At 40.0% G+C, this 22,069-nt stretch overlaps 1 protein-coding gene across 2 annotated transcripts in view; it reads right to left on the bottom strand.

The window, feature by feature from the left end:
- The window catches only part of GALNTL6 (polypeptide N-acetylgalactosaminyltransferase like 6), a 755,171-nt gene that overhangs the window by 127,357 nt on the left and 605,745 nt on the right, over window positions 1–22,069 (bottom strand). For both annotated transcript variants that reach the window (XM_016200291.2, XM_087816550.1), the window contains 2 exons: window positions 10,541–10,726; window positions 6,663–6,846 (listed from right to left, as the gene is read on the bottom strand). In XM_016200291.2, the coding sequence (XP_016055777.1) occupies window positions 6,663–6,846; window positions 10,541–10,726 (370 nt within the window). The remainder of the gene's footprint in view (window positions 1–6,662; window positions 6,847–10,540; window positions 10,727–22,069) is intronic.

The raw sequence follows: 22,069 nt of genomic DNA, 5'->3' as shown, positions 1-22,069 counted from the left end.
TTAAATCTGAATCCAGCAGAAGCTAACTGAGAAAGATAGAACTCCAGATGACCCCTCTCCCCTATCATCACTGTACCTAGTATCAAGGCACCATCCTGGAGAGGACACTAGAAGAAATTTGTGCTGGGCAACTTGGAAAGGAAAACAGTCTTGATACAGAATATGAGTTTTGAATGGACTGACACTGAATTGAAATTGAGAATTTACCTGTAAGAGACCAAGTACCAGATCGGAAGGAATTTGTTTGAAGAGATCAAGGGCTAACTGCTGTCCAGTGACCTCGGACCCAGGAAAGAGGGCCTAGGCTCTGATCAACCTTGGATGTTCTCCTCCCCACAGGATGGGCAGCCCATGGAGACTGCACACCTCTTGTCAACTGGGTACTTGGGTCTACAATATTCCCTAAGCAAATGATTCTGAGCCTGCTTCTAAGGCCTTGGGCATTCTCTTCTTTGACTCTCTTTCCTGAGACTCCCCTCCTATAGCTCAGAGTTTGTATCTTGGGGCTGAAGGGTGGTCAAAGAATGGCAATTTTGTAGATAGATCAGGACACGTGGGCTTTGGTGTTCACCTGCCCATGTCCATGGGCTGTTGAGGTGCAGGGGGAATACGTAGGAAGAGATAGGGGTCTGCCATGGGCTGGCGTATTGCTGCACACTGCCAGAGTGAGCTGTAGAACTTCAAGGGGGAATTCTACATGCAAACCTGGCCTTTCAGGTTAATTTGAAGGTATATTTATCCAGGTAGGAGGATAGAACAAAATTCATTAGTTTGCTAGTTTGATTAATAACTTCTAAATGTTTAGACATAACCCCCACGGGCCTCCATTTGCGCTCTTGCCCTAGGCTCTGCATGTGTTAGGAGCAGGTCTGCTGCTCTCATGGAAACAGTACTCGGGGACTCCATTGAGTTGAGTCACAAAGAAAGTTACATTTACGTGCATTTGTGTTGTGACTGTATGTTTGAAACTTGTAATATATGCTAGAATTATTGTTGTCTATGAGATGATGACTATTACTGTAAAACGTTAAAATTTAATCTTTAGAGCTGTGTCAAGCAAAGGAAAAATACCTAGCAAGTGCACTTTCTTCTCTAACTTTTAAATCTGTGGCATTGGGAGGGATAGGTGGTGGGAAATATTGCCGCTCCCACATTGGTACTACGTAAGCTCAGGTCCCAGTTATCTCTTGCCAGTCACAGCCTTCCCCCTGCATTGTGTTCCTCCCCTTACCTGCTATCCAGACCTGCTTCCTCTTTCCTAGCTTATTATGTGACTCTTTCTTTCATTTATATTTCTAACTTATACTTCGTTGCTCAATTTCTCCACATGCACCACTTTTAGAAGACCTGGGTAAGTTTCCCTCCCAATCTAGGCAGCTGGGAACACTCTCTGCCCCTTGAGAACCTCCTGCCCCTCTGACCCAGCTCTTCTGATTCCACAAGTAAGACCTGGGCCAGTTCACTCTCTTCTCCTCCTTTCTGTTTCCTGTTGATGGAAGAACGAGCCAAACTGTGGGAAGAAGGCAACAAACACCTTGGTGTTGCCGCAGAACTGCACAACTGAAGAAGGTTTGAGCTGGAATGTGCCCTTGAGGTCACTTTAGGGTCAGAAACTGCAGCCTAGAGACACAGGGTGTCCACAGTCCAGCCAACATGAGGCCTTCTGTCCTGACAGATGGCCTGGGCCTTTGCCCTCCCAGTGAATTCAGCCATGTGATCGCCCTCCTTCAAGAGTTCATTTTGTCCAATTTTTACTGGTGAGAAACAAAAAAAGACATTTTGTTTTCTCCCTAACATATTTCCAGATGGATCTAACCCAAGAAGTATTAGACCAAAAAAAAAAAGAGTTCTTGTTCCTGCCATTTGGCATTATAGCCATTGCTTGATTATTTCTTTGAAGGAGGAAATGAGGGTCTTGGCTAAAACCAGTGCCTCTGTGGATGTGGCCTCGCTGTAGATACTGCTCCTGGATCACGCATGATTGGGGTCAGCACCCCTATGAAAAAGGCACCAGAGAGCTCCCCTACCCCTTCTGCCAGGTGAGGGCACAGCAAGAAGATCGCTGTCTCTGAACCAAGAAGTGGGCTCCTACTAGACACCAAATCTGCCAACACCTTGACTTTGGACTTCACAGTCTCCAAAACTGTGAGAACTAAATGTCTGCTGTTTATAAACCACCCAGTATATAGCATTTTGTTATAGCTGCCTGAACAGACTAACACGCTCACCTACTCCCACACACAACCTGGAATGAAGACCACCCACCTCAGAAGACATCAGCATAGACTCACAGCGAGATATTTTCTCTTTCCCTCTCCTACATATGTATCCTGGTCAAGGCACATACTTAGGTTGCAGGTTCGATCCCCAATTGGGGTGCATGTGGGAGGCAACTGATCAAAGTTTCCCTCTCACATGGATATATATATTTTTTCTCTCTCCCTTCCTCTCTCGCTAAAAATCAATAAAAACATATCCTCAGGTGAGGATTAAAATAAGAAGGCACCTAAAAGCCAGAGCCACCTCAGGAACTCAGGGATCACAAGAGAACAAGGCAAAGGAAAAAAGATCAGGGTGGCACCCGCATAATAATGGCAGTGGCTGTTAATTTAGGAGTGATTTTGCTAATGTTATTCTGGATGCTAAAAGGAGAAAGTAATAGGGATCATCTTGCTGAGGGGAAGATCATGCCCACGGGGTGAGGGAGGAAAGAAAGTCATTTCTGGGAAGCACATTCTAACAAGGGAAAAGTATTCTCACAAGCCCTGGGTGAGAACTGTTATCAGGTGGTAGTTCCCACAGAGAGCCAAAGAGCCTGGCCAGCCAGCGACAGGGAGAGATGGGTCACTAACAGGTTTGCTTTGGAGCCTGTCTGCCCATGTTGCAATATTTAACTCAAACAGAAATCTTCAGTGGAGTTTCATTTTGGGCCTTTGCTGGAGGTAGGTTTTATTCAATGTTTTGATTAGTTTTAAGACCCTTGAGCCATTTCTATTATTCTCATGCTCTGTAGATTAGAACACCATTTAGAAATTTGACAGTATTTTTCCCTAAACATTTTGTCCTTTTGTGGTTGTCAAATATTGAATGAGATCTCGTTATAAACAGACTAGAAGCTGGCATTGTTGACATTTCCTTCATTAGGAAGAAACTGAAAGCTGACATTTCAACCTATCAACTCTCGTTTGCTCTCCCAGTCAGAACACAGTATGGAAAGTAAGGCAATCTGTTTCCTTTCTTGCTCTCATTACAGACTCACTAATGAAATATTAATTGATAAAACTACTTCAGTTAATGGGTGCCTAAGTTTCTCTTCAAAAGGAGAGGAAAAGTATTGATTAACTCTAGGATTTAAAGTCTGAATGAATGAAAGAAGGCATTGATTTGAATCTAATGAGATTATTGATTAAGCCTGAGATTTGAAATCTGAATGAGTGAATGAAGATGTTGATTGGAGTCCTGATTTTGCCTCTTGTTACTAAATTTCTTTGGTTCTCACTCTCTTTATTTGCAAAATTGGAAAAATAACAATAGTTACTTTATCTACTCCAAATGATTATTACAAGGGGTCAAACAGATAATGCATATAACTGTAAAGCCCTAGACAAACAGGATTCATGAGGTAGGTTATTTGGTTAGATGAATCGAGGGACTTCTGGAATAATATGAAGTTCAGGCAAGATCTGTGGTTGAGGTTCTGGAGAGCTAAAGTTCGATTTCTCTCTCCTGGAACTCATCTCTAGACTAAATCGATGAACACATTTTCCAGCACAATCACCTCAGAAATTTGAGACTACGCTTTCAAAACCTTAACTGTAGAGAGTTATCTGGTTGGAGACTGAGGCAGCTCATACAACGGTAGTTTGTATGCACCAATTTGACTTTTTGAGGGAAAGGGGGTGAAATTTGGAAACACTTGCTTGAAGATTACAGCAACATTTGACTCCCAGTTAGGAAGTTAGTAGATTTTGAACTCTGTTAATGAACTATATTGAGAAGTAAGTTTATATCATGACCCAGGATCATATATACAGTATAAATGCTATCAAATATTTGAGAAGTAATACTGATACTTAGATATTAGTATAACACTCTGAAACTTTCAACTTAATAACTAAATACTGTTCATGCTCCACTAATTTCACAGGCTTTGCAGGTTGGAAAACACTACTGTAGTCAATTGTTATAGTCACTAAAAAACCCTCAAATAACTGCAGAATAAATGAGGGAATTCAGGTCTTGTCACTTAGGGCCTTTGACTAACTTGCTACAGAAAGGTAATGTTTGCACATATGTTGTTGCAAAGTCCTGGGCTGTGCAACACATTTATATATTACTCTTGAGTTCCTTTCTTTCTATCTTTTCAGCCTCCTCTCCCCTCCTCCCACCTATGCCCCCAAAGCAGCTACTTAAACATTAAATACTGTGAGACGGATACACAGATAGGCTGCATTCCTTTTGTAGATCTTAAAGCTTTACGTCCAAGAAGCACGTGTTAGCCTCAAGCGCGTCTGTTTATGAGCACACTCGGGTGACTGCTGATAATGGAATTGCTGATGCACCGCTCACAGCTGTTTGAGGAACCATTCTTTTAGTATCAGGAAGGCAAATGCTGTTTTTAACATCAAAGTGGACACCTCCTGGAAGCTACATTTATTATAAAAGGCTAAAGTGTCCACACTCATAGGAATCAAAGGGACTTAAAGCAGAAAGGCAGTAGGATTCAAAGACAAATGCAATTTTGGACAGGACAGCAACGGCCTAAGGAGGTGACAGGAGCAAGAGGTAATTTAATTCTGAAGGGGCCCACTCTGCCAGCCTCTGGGGTTAAACAAGGTGCCTGATACTGTGATAGCCACAGCCGGGGTCTGCCTGACAAAACTTTCAAGTGTCAGTGCAGCAACTGGGAATACTTTTATAATTTGAGATTCCCCTGATAGTGTGTTGAACCCATTTATTTCTGCAGAAAGCAGGCGCTCCATTCTGCTACTGCAGTTGGAGTAAAGTCCTTCTAAGTGGAAGTAAAGTCCACTTAGAAGGACATTACAACCCAGTCCCATTACAGGATTTGAAAAGCCATCGTGGATGACTTCTAGCCCTTAAAACATGGCAACCTCGGAAAGTAACAACTAGACTGTGGCTATTCTGCCAGCTGCTATCTAATAACAGTTCCACTGTACTTAAGGATTTTTTGTATCCTCAGTCTACCCCCAACCTGGCTTTAAATCCCCCCTTCCTTTGCCAGGAATTCTTAAGAGTACCTCTCAGCAGGGCCCATTTCAAATGCTTAATAGAAACTCCTCCACTTGGATCACTAAAGAACTTCTCTAGTAGTTTTGAATATCCTTGAAATCTTGGCCAAAGCAATTGGAAGAGTGACAAAGGGCCTTCCTATTTCTTCTCAAAAACTCTCCATCAACTTGAGAGTCTGAAGAGGTCTAAGTTCAGAAATTTTGAATACTTAATGAGTATACTTCATATTATTTTTTTTAAGAAAAGATTTCTATCCCTTTTTATCAGGCTAATGTCTTCTGAAATCTCCTTTGCTTTCCAAATAGTTTATCTTTCTAGAGGTTGCAATTGGAGAAAACATTTTCCTGACGTCCATCAAATGTTTATTGTAATTTAAAGTGTTAGTGTTGCAAAAGTGGCTTGGTACCTGGGAGCATCTCTACTGCAAACTTCCACAGCACAGATTATTAATGAAAAGACAATGTTGACTGTAATGCATATGAAACAGACTCTTGGCGGGTGTGTAAAGCCTTGATCACATTTTTCATGCACTAAGATAAATATGTAATAGTCTTAAAATTTTAAAGATTTTAATGAAATCAAAAGGATGTAGTAATAAGGAATAGATAATAGCATGCCTTGGGCAATCTCTGGGCTAACTTTTGGAAAAAGTTCATCATTTACCATTTATGGTCCTAATAGTTTATCAGACTAAGCTCTATTTTGTGGTTTTTTTTTTTCTCATTCTTCGCATGCACAATTCTCATGTTCACACTAGAAACAACACACAAGGACTTAGCTATATAGAAATCAATAGATTATTGTAAATTCTTATCTATATAGAACCTAAATTAGTGGCAGGGTTATCAAAGATTATTTATCCTGGATACATCATTTTGATTGATTTCCCCAAGGTAAGTTATGGGAACACCTCTTCAGGAGCACTGCTTTCCTCCTAGAGGGGCAATTCCCTACAGGGTGCAACATAGGCTTAAATACTGGTTCATATTTTATATCATTCCCCCCCCCCAAAAGAAGAGTAGAATACTTAATTTAAATAATCCTTCAGGGAAAAGTGAAAAGAATAGATAGAGCCAATCAAAGAAGAAAACACCTAAGAGATTATCTAAAAGAAGAATGTGCGTTCTTTCTCCATGCATTTTCTGTTAACCCTGCATTTTCCTGATTCTCACATCTGCACACTTTCTCTCACACTTAACAAAGGATGAGAAAGGGTGACCCATGTATTTGTGCAGCTTGTAATTTTTCTACAGCATGTAGGTTTGACCTTTCTCCAATGTTTTGCACATTGTTGCCACCTGTTTTATCCCATTTTATTAGAGATCATTTTTCTCATGGGTCCCAACTTGACACCCTGGAATGAGTTACCTGCCCTCTCTCCCTTGGCCCCTCCCTCAGCTGTTACTCACTCAAAAGGGTCGCTGGGATCTGCCCTCTGGAGCTCTGGAGGGATGGGGATTCTTTTGTAGTACATTTCCCAGTCGAAGGCGCCTCGCATGGCATCCCCAGCTTGTGCCTCATACCCAAAGTGATTGTGGTCAATGACATCGATCATGGGGCACACGATGGTTTTGTGGTTTAGTGCAATTTGGTCTGAAAAATGAAAGCACAGAATAGGAAATGACATGCCTGCCAGGGTCATCTATCATTTTTTTCAGCAAAGAGCAGTCTACAGATCCCTCTAATGCATAATGCTGTCAGCCTGGTTCCCTGTCCTCGTTAGAGCACTTTGTGGGATCTCTGTTTGAATGCTGGACTTAACCGGATGGGACAGTGATCAGGCACAATTAGTTTGTTGTATTTTCTTTTAAGAAAGTTATGTCCCAGAGAGACTTGCAGAAATCCATTTAGCTTTACCTCTGTCACATCTTTGCTCTGACCTGTCCCCAATCTGTCATTCTACAGTGCATCCCACATGTGTGGCGTATAAACGTACTTGTGTTCCTTCAAGCATACAGCTAGAACCTGCTGAGAAAATATTGGCCTGCCTTCTGGAGGTTCCAAAATGTAAATATGGCTTTTTTTGGTATCTAATCTTGTAAGGGCCGTTGCCCCTAAATGCTGACAGTTCATATACAGAATTCTTTGCTCTCAAGCTTACGGAGATTTTGCCAAGTCCTGTCTTGCTACTGTTCTTTGATATGGGCTCTGTTTGTCAAAGCTATACATTCTTATCTTCTCTCATCACATCCAAACATATATTAGATGGCCTGACGCTACTGCTACTATTCCTGCTACTATTAATTCTTGAGCGACTACTAAGGGATCTGAGCTCATGCTATTTCTAATTCTCCTGGCAATCCTGAACAGTGGCTAGTACTATCATTCCCCATTTACGTATGAGGAACCTGAGCTCAGAGAAGTTAAATAACCTGTCAGAGGCCACTCATCTTTTGAGAGAAAGAACCAGGATGCAACTTCTGCTTAGTGGTCCAGTCCTAAAACCTGTGGTCTTTCTTGTTTGATATTATGATTTTCATGCAGCACAAAGGTGAAATCTTTTTCATTTCCAGCTCTGTTCTTTTCCACATAAGCATTATTATAGTGAGACAATAATAGCCAGTGCAGGGAACTGGCATTTGCATACTTTGCTCACCTAGAATAGCTACATGTGAAGTATTTTTTCCCATGAATGTGCACTTAGTCAAGATTTATTATAACAAACAAATACTGTCTGGGGCAGAACTTTTAAGTATGACCATCTGTTTTCTGGTTATTTGGAAGACCTGATGTGGCATGTAGAATAAAATACATTGAAATATCTTTTTAAAATATCATATTGTTTAGAAATAATGAGGCTTGGTTATTTCAGTATCATTATTTTGATGACACTTACAAGCCAGGGTGTGGAAATCACAGAATCCTTTGAAAGATCTCCCTCTGGGATTTACATACCTTTTCATTCATTTGTTCGTTCATTCATTCATTCATTCATTCAACACCTATTTATTGTATAGAAACTTTGTGCCAGTCACTTTTCTAGGGTTTGGGAATACAGCAGTGAACACAATCACAGAAATCCATGTCTTCAGGAAAGGAACAAAGAAATTGATACACATAATAAATAACTAAATTATATTGTATGTTAGAAGGTGGCAAATGTGATGAAAAGAAAAGAAAACAGGGTAAGGGGCATGTGGAATGCTGACATGTGGAAAAGGTTAAGATTTTAGACATCGTGGTCTCAGTGAGCCTGGGGGTCACCTTAATCTTACTTTAGCTAATTAAAGGCAGAGAGATCCCCAGCACTATTATCAAGTTAATCTCCACTAAGGGCTCTGTGAGTACCCGTTTTCACCTGGGCAAGCCTCATAATGGATTTTAATCTTTATCTAAATGGTGTTTCCCCATAGATGTCTTTGACAGAGAATACTGTCATTGCAATGTCCCAAATATTTCTTCTATCACCTCTGCAAGTATTTTAGCATTAGGATTTCAGTGACTTTCTTCAATCAAATTCAGAGTCAGGTTGATTTACAAGTTCCTTGACCAACAAGGAGTCCCAAGGTGACCCAAAGAGAATGAGTCTGTTAAATTAACTGTCAACTCTCCCTTCAAATTTCCTTTCAGCTCTCATCCAGCTGTACTCGCTTAGAGTGAAAGCAGCATGACTAATTTTTCATCTAAGACTTATGCCTACATTTCAATTTCCAGGGATCAAACAAACAGACTCTTAATGGGAAATTGAAATTCAGGTATAATCCCAAGGTGAAAAATGAACCAAGAATCTGTGTGACTCCGCCTGTTTTTTCATTTTGTATGATGTGTCAAGACACTGATAAAGGAAAATAAAAAAAGATAGTGATCCTGAGCTTGAATCATTTCTTATCCATCAGGCCTACAGGAAATGAAATGCTTTAATGAGAAAAAGCAGGTTTCTCTTTTCTCTCTCTTTTTTCCATCTTTTTCTTTTTCTTGTTAGATTCATATGAACAATCAGAGGCTTGATAACTGGCATTTAGGGATTACTTTGGTTCGTAAATAAATTAGGCCTTTTGCTGACTTCTTTAGGTATTCAATACCATATAGATCAAATTCAATTTGAGGGAATCTCACTGTTGCTGATGAAACTAAATTGCTGTGTCCTTGGACAAGGTATATTTAATTAAAAGCTCAGAGGCATCTGTGGCCCTAGGAGCACTGAAACATTCCTGTTGATTAGGATGGCTGGGCAGTCGTCTGTCTGTGTAGGCGTGTGTGGATCCGGAGATGTACTTGGGTGTTTGTTTGCTGATGGATGTTTCCTGTTCTTAATCCTGTATAGTTTCAATTGATTTTTTCCCCCCATGTCTTTTACTAATGGCTCTTTGCTGGTTCTAGCTGAAATCCTACACAGTAAACAGTAGCAAATCATTTTTTTTTTCTGAGGCAGCTATTGTGAAGGCAGTTGTTAAGGCTTGAGCTCCAAATCCAGAGATATATTCACAATAAAAGTTGAATTAGTGAAACCTAGAAAAATAAGAAGGAGCACAATAGGTGCCCAGCAGGAATTTTTAGAAACACATTTTTTTTTTCTTTTCAGGCTTACAATTTGTTCCCTACCCACTACTGGATTTTATATCTGACTTTATTGTGAAATTAAAAAAAAAAAAGTCAAACTCAAACTGAGCCACACATTGGTTTTCTGCTTTGAACGGCTTGCAGTTTCCCCCCAGTTTCTAACAGTTCAAGTGCAGTGTGACAGGTCTTTTCCCCTCCTAGTCATAGTAGGAGCAGTCAAAACGTGTCAGCTGGATCGCAGCCCTGAGCATTTGAGGGGGTTCTGCTTAAACACGGGGGATTATCGATTTAGGGATCTAGGCTGATGCCTGAGGTGAAAAGAACTGGCATTATCAATCCTAGACAATGCAGGGTGCTTACCATTCCCCTGTATTCTGAGGCTGAATAATTTTCTTTCCTCATTTCTTAATCCTGTAATAATTGTTAAAGCGTGCATGTGTAAGGACAGGTGTGTGTGTGAATTTTAATCTTACTGTAGTTATAGGTAGTATTTTTGGGCACTTTTTCTTTTAGCATTTACCCAGTGAGTACAACTGCAATCAAAGGACACGTGTAAGACAAATGAAACCTTTTCAGACCTTAAGATAGACTGCATGTGGTACTGGCTAAAATGTCAATTCTAATGCAGTTTTCTAGCTACCCATTTGTCCTCAGCAGGGGTTAAGGCAGAATTCAAGGCTCCCACTGTAAACATCATAGGAGGGGGTCTCTAGCCTCTGCAGGCTGCACACTAAGCGGACGCACAGCACACGCTCCCCAGGAGGCCGCTGGGAGGCGCTGTACTCACTCAGGAGCGGCGGCAGCCAGTTCACGTTGACCTCGCAGTGCGAGTCCAGGAAGGTCAGGACTTCTCCCCTGGCCATGGATGCGCCCAGGAGGCGGGTCCGGATGAGCCCTTCTCTTTTCTTGGTGCGAAGGATCCTCACTTTGGAGAACCGGGCCATGTATTCCTCTAACTTATCCTTCAAGTGTTCTAGGGAGGGAGATGCAGAGCGCGTTAGGTGCAGAACTAGCCGGCGGCGGTGCCCGGAGGGCGCGCGCTTCTCATCTGCAGGGCAGGTGCTGATTTCAGGCGCAGAGGGTCTGCCGCCTGACACTTTCCCAAGTCCTCCATAGACTGCACAAGCTGCCCCTTGCTGGAACACTGTAGCGGACACCCACACACCAGCTCTCCTGGGCAGTTCCCCTTGGCCAGCACCTGCCCAGAGGGCATGGCACCCCCACCCTCACCCCACCTCCTGCTGAGCAAAGTCAGATGAACCTCCCAGGCTTAGGGGCTCTTTTCAACAAGAGGGTTCTTTCCAGCAAAGCCTTTGCCTAGTATTGTCTGTGTTGAAAATAATGCATGTAAAAACACAGAAATGTTCTCTCTCAAATTAACAAGGCTCTGACAGCTCTTATACCCCTCTGCTTCCCCCCCCTCCCCCCCAAAACTGGTAAGCAAGATCGGCATCTGGCTTTTGATTTGAAGTGAAAAAGTGCTGACTTTCTAAGAAACTTAGATACAGGAAGGCAAAAGCAGATGAGATATGACATAGCCATTTTTAACTTAGCTACTTAAGATTAGAAAACAAAAATTTGCAAATGTTTCTTTGCCTGATGAAAAACAAACAGTGGGGGCAAGATCAAATCTGAGAACTTATTTATAGACTAAAACATTTCCTACTGGCTGTGATAAAACGCATCAATCTCTCAGTTCTTTCTGTGCCAAATAAGTGCATTTGGTGGCTTTTTGTGGGATATGGAGCCATATAATTGACATCCTCTGCATTCACCCCTCCCCATGGCTAAGGCACTGGGAAGGCTTTACTGGAGTTTCATAAAAGTATAGCCTGATATTCACTGAAACAGAATCTTAATGCAGTATTTTCTTTAGTTTTCACCTTCAAACTTTCTCTGCATGTCTGCAATCAAAAGCATATTATTATTAAGTCTCTTCTTATGATCTGTAGCAACAGGGATTTCTGTGAGGATCTACGATCCCTTCCCTACTATCCGATTTAACAGGTGTCAGACGTACTTTGCAATGGAGCGTCTCGGTACATAAGGGTTTTTCTCACTTATTCTTAGAGTTAGTATAGTATTTTTAAAAAAAATATATCGTTATTGATTTCAGAGAGAGGAAGGGAGAGAGAGAGATAGAAACATCAAGGATGAGAGTCATTGATTGGCTGCCTCCTGCATACCACCCACCGGGGATCGAGCCTGCAACCCAGGCATGTGCCCTGACTGGGAATCGAGCCGCGATTTCCTGGATCCTAGGTCGATGCTCAGCCACTGAGCCATGCCCGGCTGGGCAGTATAGTATTTTTTTTAAACAACAACTCCACTTCCGCCTTTTTCTCAACTGCCCTATAAACTGTGTTTTGCAAATAGGTCAAGTAAAAAAAAAATTAGCTTTTTCATTTTTACTATAAAAGAACACTGGTGGAACCTTTCATAAAAATGTTTTAGCTCAAGATATGTTTTCACTATTTTATTCTTCCTATAATGAACAAAAATGTGGAGATCAGATTATAGAATGAAAAGATGACAGGATTTGGAGTCAGGACAGACCTGGGTAGGAGGTCTGTGACAGTGAACTTATGAGTAGGTCATGCAAACTCTCTGAGTCTGAATTTCCTCACCTACAAAATACAAAGAATTTCAGTGTTTGTCATTCCCTCTTACAGTATCAAGCTTTGATTCAAGACCTGACAGTACTCATCCAATAAACATGTATTAAGTCAATAATTGGGGACACCCCAGTAAGTCCTTTGTACTTATGAAGAGAAATAACTTTTCTAGTGTAAGAAATGCCTTTGAATGCTTAGCCTGAAACATGAAAAATAATGAATTTTCTATTTTTTAGTGAGATTTTGCTCATATCATCTATTTATTACAAATTAAAAACAAAAGGTTTTGACCATCAATAAACAAGAGCATACAGCCTTATAGCAGTATTGCCATGTCTCAGCCCCAGGCAGGCTTCATCTTGCCTCTCTCTGCTGTGAAACAGCTGTGCTGCGCAGGGGCCTGTCTCCCGCTGCCTCCGCTTCGCTGGCTTCTCCCCTATTCTCCCTCTGTGTAAGCTGCAGAGAGAGTCCAAAGGGCTAGACACCACAGCGCCACCCGTGAAAAAGACTGCAGCTTGGCTGTCTTGTTAGGGGAATAAAGTGGAGACCTGCCATCCAGCTGCTCAGCGAAAGCCAGTGACTAAGTGATAAGTGATCAAGAGCTATATGTGCCCGTCTTGGATGGCCTGTCTTCTGTCAGGACTTCCCACAGTCATAAATGTTTAAGAAACCTTTAGAGTCTTGTTACTGTAATTTATTCAGGCCCCGAAGTCCTTCTGTATCACCAATGTACAAACAAGTGTCATTCTGTAAGTTTATTTGTATGTTGGTTGTTTGGACCAAAGAACATATTGTCTCATGAAAACAGTGTGAAGACAGTCATTGGGGACTGAAAATAGATCACAAACATTTGCTGAACCCACTAAGGGAGAGAGGGAGAGAGGGAGAGAGGGAGAGAGGGAGAGAGGGAGAGAGGGAGAGAGGGAGAGAGACAGAGAGGGAGAGAGACAGATAGACAGACAGTCAGACATTGACTTTGTTGTTTCACTTATTTATGCATTCAGTGGTTGACCCTTGTATGTGGCCTGACCAGGGATCAAACCCCAAACCTTGGTGCATTGGAACAATGCTCTAACCAACTGAGCTACTAGCCAGGGTCTCAATATTCTGTTTTCAAAGTTACCACTACGAGTACCAGCTTGGCAGTCTGGGTACATGGTTCTTCCTTCCTGACCCCTAAGGACTAGCGGGGCCTTTCATGGGGAGATGGGGGAGAGGAGGGATTATTCTCTATAGCTGCCTAAGAGGAAGTGGCTCTAGATGATAGTCACTTCCCAGGTGTTCTAAATGGGTGACCTGGTAGTGGCTGTCCCAACTTTGGATTTAGACTTCCACACTTTTTAGTTTTTTAGGAGTCTCTGGAACTCAGTGGGGACTATCTCCACATATTCCTTTCCCTCTATGTACACTTTTTGATTATGTGTATTTTTCTTTTATCAAAACTCATTTTAATGTATTAATAGGATTGCATATTATGAATTCACTAAGCACAAAGGGTTTGACCCCAAACAGAGTCCACTAAATGTTCAGATCAATTCCTCTAGTTTAAACTTCCTTGTAATAGTAATTTGGTTGCTTTGACTCAGAATAATGACCTTGCTGACTGCCCTTTTGAGGGGTCCATTTTCTCTTAGTAGTTCAGTTGTAACATCTAATTACCCACAACTTGCAGTGAAGACAGGTATCATCAGTTTAATTAGCAAATTAGATGCTCATGCAAGGGAGTGCTGGGGATGGTGGAGGTGGCTTTTATTAAAAACAATTTGCATTTTTTTGGTAGGAACTATTTTTAGATTCATTTCTAAAATATATGATATTTTTCTAAGCATTTTATAATTTTCAAGTCATAAAGAAGACATCTGTGAATGAATAAGAGTAATTGAATATAATTTATAGTTTGTAATAATTCTGTTTATAGGAAACTAAAATGAGAACTTTATATTTTCTAAATAGAATCATACAGTATTTGTCTTTTTGTGATTGACTTATTTTCCTCAGTACAATGTTCTCAAGGATCATCTGTGTTGTGATATGTGTCAGAATTTCCTTGCTTTTTAAAGTTGAATAATATATTCCATTATAGGTATATATCTCATTTTATTTATCCATTCATCTGTCAGTGGGCATTTGGGTTGTTTCACCTTTGGGCTACTGTGAATAATGTTGCTATAAACACAGGTATACAAATATCCCTTCAAGACCCCAGTTACCATTCTTTTGGATATATTATATATATATATATATATATATATATATATATATATATATATACACACACACACACACACACACACACACACACACACACACAAATGGAATTGCTAGATCATGTGGTATTTCTATTTTTAATTTTTTGAGAAACGTCATACTGTTTCCCTTAATAGCAATACCATTTTAGAATCCCATCAACAGTGCATAATGGTATTGCTGTCGGTTGACATTAGGGTCTTCCATGGGATCATGAGAAAAATATTTTATGGACCCACACATGGGAGATTGTGGTATGGCAAGGTTTGTTCGTGATGCAAAATCAAAGGAGTTCCCTTCCTGGGTCCCCAATATCTCATCTCTGTCCATCCTGCCATGGAAAACGTCCAACTGTGTCTTCATCAAGGCAAACACAAAGGCCAGTGTCCAGAGTTTCTGTTTCACATTAACGCTTGTCCTTTGGAGCCCTCGTGGTCTGCCACGGGCCCAGTAGCTGCTAGACCACATGGTCACTGCTTCCGGGTGAGAGAGAATGATTGAACACTTGAATGAATTGGGCCAGGAAGGGAGGGAGAGAGAGAGACAGAGGGCACGTACATGCTCTTCATTCCCCTAGGGTTTTAACCAGGAGCTTTTTCAAAATAACCAATCAACTTCCCAAGCTTCTGTGGACTTCTGATGGGTCCGTTTCCTTTTCTGGGTTAGACTGACAGGCTCCTGTGCCATTGTTACGTCTGTTGCACATGTGTTTACACCCTCCTCTCCGCCAACTCCTGTAGGGAGTGTGAATTGCTCCCTTCCTGGGGAAGGAAGGAAGTCAGGGCTGTTAAGCTGTAGCTTCCTGGAGAAGCTAACAGGTTCAGTGTTCCAGCCCATTAGGCTGAGCAATGTCGGATTCCTTTCTCTTCCTTATTAGTACTTAGCTAACTACGGTAACAGTATCATCAGTTTTAAAGTCCTGTGTTCCCTTTTGTAAAATGTACATTTAGACAAATCACATTTTGGTTGATTGTGGGGAAAAAACCCCTCAAAGTTCTTGAGAACTACCCAAATGTCTTGAGAACTACAAAAAAACATGTCCCCAAAGTGGCTCTTCCTAATCCACTAAATACTACATATTCTACAGAGAAAGAAAAGTCTAAGTACTGACAATGATAAATACGTTCTATATAGAATATAGTGGCTTTCAGAGTAAGAGAATAGCCCAGACACCAAAGTTTTGTACAGGAAAAATCTCTAGAACCTGTTTCTTTTTTCCTCACTGCAATACAGATTAATCAAGAACACCTTATTGGAAAATATTTTAGTTTTTAGTGTGAATACACCTTATGATTATAGAGTTGCCAACATCTTATTTACATATATCTGTGCCAACTCCTCTCGACAAGACTCAGACCTACTTTAACCCCAGATGTGTTACCTGCAGTCTGCATCTAGTGACCAGCAGGCCTCTGCCCTCTCTTAGCCTTTCCTCTTCATTATAAGTTGTATCAGTTAATAAGTGGCACTTTGTAATTAATTACCTCAGTTAATTAATCCTCCATATTTACCAAAATATCTTTTAACTATCTTATCTTCTTTTACTCTTCTAAGAAAACTCATTCCTTATCTTTCAGTAGGTCCATTAATCTCTAAGGGTGTCAAAAATGCACATTGCATAAGATAATCTATCTTGAGATATAAGAGGTAACTATTAAAAAAAATAAGTTTAACAAAGAAAAAACATCAAAAACCCCCAGTATATTTATGCTTTTACCCTCTGAAGTCCTTAAGAGTAAAAGTCCCATTCATAAATTTCACAATTCTCTGGGTACTTCAACAACTTCTTAGTGTATTTTGCTGAACACCAGGTTATGTGATTTTTAAACTGATTGTTTTTGTATTCCAACATTACTGCTACTGTAATTATTGAGTTCTTTGTACCTGTACACACATTCATTGTTTGGATAAGTAGCATTTAGTGAACTGGTTTGACTCTTAATAATCACCTCTACAAATGAGAACCAAGTGAGTTTTTCCTATAAAAATAATAAAGAATTTTCTGTAATTTGTTTTCATAAGACAAAACCAAGATGAGAAATGAAAACTCTGGGCCTAAACAATTACGAGGAAATGTGAGCCACATAACAAGACTATATATTTTTAATTTTTTTTATTGATTTTTAGAGAGAGAGAGGAAGGAGAGGGAAAAAAACATCAACTGAGCTGCCCTGTGCCCCAACTGGGGATCTAACCCACAACCGCTGGCATGTACCCTGACTAGGAATGGAACCCTTAACCTTTTAGGGCACAGGACCATGCCCAACAGAGCCACACCAGCCAGGCTCAACGAGACTATTAATAAAGAGAAGTCACAGTCGCCCAGTGAACCTAAATGCTGCATGTGTCAAATCAGTAAGATTCAGGGAATCTACCTCCAAATTTAAGGGATTCATTAATTCATTTAAACAATTTATAGAAAACTCAAAGTGATTTAAAAAAAAAAAAGCTGAAATGCCCGAGAAAAGGAGAAATTGATCTTTAGTATGAGAAAAAGCATGAAATTCAGGTAGAATCAAAACCACAAACAAATACATATCAACTCTAAAATGCCATAGAGCAGCACAGATAGCAAACGAAGGCAATAACAACTGTGCCCTTTTGAAAGTACTTTCAATTCTGCACTTTTTTCCAGTTTAAAAACATGTTAGTGTAATTCACACATACATGCTAAAAGTCATTTTGTTTGTCTTCAGCTTCCTCAAAAGCATCCACTAGAATTACTGGGTATGAATGTTCCCCCCGAGTAGAGCAATAGGGACCCTAGTCTCAAATTAGCATGTGTGTGAGTGATTGAATAATGTCCCTGATGACTGTCAAAACAGCCATAAAGACTTTTGGGGTTTGACTTGACTTCACAATAAATAAAGACAAATTGGAAAAATTCCTCTAAACAGTTAGTGTGAGAAAAATGCCGTGTCAAAATTTCAATTTAGATGAGACCAGAACTAAATTAAATATCTGGGAATTGGTCCTGTTCCCAAGGCTACTGAGAACTCCCAGTTTCTAACAATATTCTTGTACTGCAATATAGGAGGAGACGTTCAGGAAATGGGCTGTCTGTCTTTGTTGAAGAAAATTGATCTGTTAGAGGTCTGTCCTCTCCAGGAATTGCTCTATTTCTTGATAATGCTATCAAAGAATTAAAAGGAAAGGGACCATATAAGAAATTGTTTTGGTTTAATATTTAAAAAGAAAATATTAAGAGTACTAAGAGCATGTCTCATGTTTTTTGAATGGAAAAAGACCAACCAATGGAATAAGCAGAAAATAAGACAAAGTAATATATGAACATAATAATAATGATCATGTCCACATTTATTGAGTGCTTCTCATATCTATTCTAAGACATATTCATGTATTAATTTATTAGTTTCTCATTTTACAGATGAGAAAAATTATATTCATTTACAAATGAGGGAAATGGGGGTGAGAAAATTTAAGAAATTTTCCTCTGTAAAAGTACCTGGAATATTGTAAGTACTCAACAAATGTCAGCAATTCTGTCAGGAGAAAAAAGAAAGCTTGAGCCCAAGTGTATTTTATCAGGAATCATTTTTTTTTTTAAAATATATCTTTATTGATTTCAGAGAGAGGAAAGGAGAGAGAGAAACATCAATGATGAGAGAGTCATTGATCGAGCCCACAACCCGGGCATGTGCCCTGACCGGGAGCCGAACCCTGATCGCCTGGATCCTAGGTCGACCCTCAACCGCTGAGCCACGCCCGGCTGGGAGGAATCTTTTAAGTACAAAGGAATTTAATATGGGAAATAAGGTGCTTATAGTAATAATATGCAATTATTATAGGTGACCTGAACAATTTAGGAAAATGGAGAGAAGGGAGAAAATCACTAAGAGTTTTATCACCAAAAGTCAATCTCTTTTAATAAGCAGACAGAGAAAGGCAAACACTCCATGGTTTCACTTACATGTGGAATCTTTAAAAAGTCCAATTCTTAGAAATAGAGAGTAGAAAAGTGGTTGCCAGGGGCCGGGATGTAGAGGAAATAGGGAGAAGTTGGTGAAAGTTACTTTCAACTGTAAGCTAAATAAGGCCTGTGGATGTAATGTTAAATGTGGTGACTATAGTTGGTCATACTGTGTTGTATAATTGAATTTGTTAAAAGCATAAAATACCTCTGCCCCTGTTCCCCAAAGGTGATTATGTGAAGTGATGGATGTGTTAATAAACTTGATGGAGAAAGTCCTCTCACAATGTGTCAGTATACCAAATCATCACATTGTACACTTTAAATATCTTTCAATTTTATGTCAATTACAACTCAGTGAAACTGAGAAAAGGTTGCTATTCATATTTTCTTTCATTTTTGTGCTTACATTTAGAGTCTATTGTTCTTTTAAATCTAACATTGAAATATTCCATGTTATTATCTGAAAATATTATTTTATTTTTTATTTATTTTTAAAATACATCTTTATTGATTTCAGAGAGAGGAAGGGAGAGAGAGAGATAGAAACATCAATGATGAGAGAGAGTCATTGATCAGCTGCCTCCTGCACGCCCCCCACTGGGGATCGAGCCCACAACCCGGGCATGTACCCTGACCGGGAATTGAACCTCAATCTCCTGGATCCTAGGTCGATGCTCAACCGCTGAGCCATGCCAGCCGGGCTGAAAATATTATTTTAAATGTGCCATAATTTATCCTTATTTTTGACTTAGGTTGTTTGTATGATTAGAGTTGTTACTATTATAAATAATGATTATTTTGATGACTGTTTTCTGAATCTATAATTTTCCCGAGGAGAGATTCCAAGAGCTGACACTAAAGCATCAAAGGGTGTGAGCCTGTTTAAGTGAAAAAGCTGTGCAACTGTATCTAATTGGAAGAGGCTGAGAACTCTGTCTTCATTTGCTATGGGAGTCAAAAAATTTGGAGCAGCCAAGATGACGTCAAGGTCCAAAAAATCCATTCTCTTCTTTATTGAAAGAGAATTGAGGCCACCTCTTACACCACCAAATTACCGAACCATCAGCCACCTCTCCTAGGATGCTCTCCCCTCTCTCCTGATAATGGAATGAACTATCTGGGTGCCCTTCTACGGCCATCTTCTCATCTGCGCACTTGATCCCATCTTTTCTCATCTGCTCAAGAGCATGTTCCAGTAGGTGTCCCATCTCTTCCCTGTATCCTCATTTTTGGTCTTTCTACTGAGTCTTTTCATCTTTAAGTAAAAATGCACAACACCCTTTTTCTTAAAAAGAAAACCTTCTTTGACCCACACCCTCCTGCAGCTTCTGTGCCATTCATCTACTCCAATTTTCAGCAGGATGTTTTGCGACTTGCAGTCTCCACTTCATCTCCTCCCATTCTCTCTTTTTATTTATTCATTTATTTGTCTGTTTGTTTTTCAATTACAGTTTACATTTAATATTATTTTGTAATAGTTTCAGGTGTACAGTGTGATGGTTAGATAATCATATATGTTATGAAGTGTTACCCCTGGTATTTACAGTTCCCACCTGGCACCATACAAAGTTATTACGATATTATTGACTATATTCCCTATGCTGTACTAACATCCGCATGACTATTTTGTAACTACCGATCTGTACTTCTCAACCCCTTCACCTTTTTTACCCAGCCCCCCAACCCCCTTCCCCTCTGACAACCATCATTCTGTTCTCTGTATCTATGAGTCTGTTTCTGTTTTGTTTGTTCCTTCCTTTATATTGTTCTTTAGATTCCACATGTAAGAGAAATCATATGGTATTTGTCTTTCTCTCACTGACCTATTTCACTGAGCATAATACCCTCTAGGTCCATCCATGCTGTCACAAATAGTAAGATTTCTTTTTTTTTTAAAGACCATTCTCTCTTGAATCCACACTTTTTGTTCATTCTTTCAAGACAGTCTTGGGGCTCTGTATGAATAGCGCTGTGCTAGATACCACAATCATTTACCTTAGGAAACAGGCAGAAATTTTGTTTCAGAGGGACTCTTCTGCCAAGACATAGCTCTTGTTTAGACAGAGTAAAAGGGATGTGGTGTGAAACTAAATGTAAAGCTGGAGTAGGAAAGGACAAAGGGAGTTATTACCAAAAAAATTATTTTGAGGTTCCCTGACAGAGAAGAGAAAACAAGTTGTGAGGCACACAGGTCTAATTGTGAGCACAGAGTACTTTTGTGGTCCCTGCAGGGTTAATTCTGACTAAGGGTCATACTTAGCCAATATATCCAGGGAGGTGGGGGTCACGAAGAAAGACATAGGTCCTGGAAAATGTCTAAAGTGGGGAAAGCCCCTCGCTTGAGTAATTGAAAGCTAAACTGGACCCAGCACTATGAAATATAATTTGGCTCTCTTCTCCAGGGAACGGTGAAAATGATCTAATAGGTCTTTTCCATCTCTGCTTCCTCTGACCTCTGGCTGTTAACATCACTTTTCCTCGTTATGTCAGAATGAATTGCCTATTTACCATTGAACTCTAGAAGGCATTTTTTTTTCTCCTCTCCCTAGGTAAGACAACAACCTAGCATTTGCTACTCACACTTCATTTCAACTTAATCGATGTGCCAAGGAGTCGTTTTGAAATGGGTGTTCTTATTTTCAGGAAATGTAGCTTACTTGCTGGGTACATGGTTCCCCTTCACTCTGGAGTGCTCCCAAATTTTAGAAGAAATTTCCAAGAGAATGTAAAATATATTAGCAAAATGGGAAGGAAAATGAAGTGATATGGCCTTTAAATTGCCAATAACCTCCATAGTTGGGTCATTTATTAGTACTGGAATCTGCTCGGGCTGTTTTTTCCCCCCGTGACAATAAAAACTGAAAAACACTGATGCAAGATGACTGAATTTATATTCTACAGTATTGCATAAATTTCTCATTCTTGGGCAGGAAGAAGGACTAGAAATTATTTAAATATCTTACCAAGAAATGAAGAGTGTTTTTTGGAGATTTTGTATATATACACACGCACGTATACATACATAGGTACACATATGTATACATCACTTCCATCACTGATTAAGTGAAAAGTGACAGATTGTAATTTACAAAAAAAATCATTGTTTCCTGCACAGTCTTGATTAAATGAGGCAATAAATCATATGTCTAAAACATGCCAAGCATCTGCCAAAGCAGAAGTTGGCTCAGAAAGTGACGAGAATAGAATTGTGGAGCAGTAGGCATTTTATAGTCTGTCACTGACCTGACAAGTAATGATAAAGGGCAGCATTATGTCTCTTCTCCTGATAGTCCAGCCACATATTTTCCACTGCAGTTCTTTTGTTTGGCCCTCTTTATCTTCATTTCAATGGGCTGCATCTCCTTGAGCTGCAGCAGAGATATATATTTCCTTGCTAATGATGTGTCTCCCACAGTCCCGGGATGATTTTCACACTTGATGAAGTTCATCTATGGAGGGGGCCACAATCCATCAAGGTGCTGCAAATGGAACTGGACATGACGCTGATTTTTTCTACTCT

The sequence above is a fragment of the Miniopterus natalensis genome, chromosome 4 (genome assembly GCF_054644295.1).
Source record: "Miniopterus natalensis isolate mMinNat1 chromosome 4, mMinNat1.hap1, whole genome shotgun sequence".
NCBI lineage: Eukaryota > Metazoa > Chordata > Mammalia > Chiroptera > Miniopteridae > Miniopterus > Miniopterus natalensis.
The sequence above is the reverse complement of the archived record's forward strand: the minus strand, read 5'-3'. Positions and strand labels throughout refer to the sequence as shown.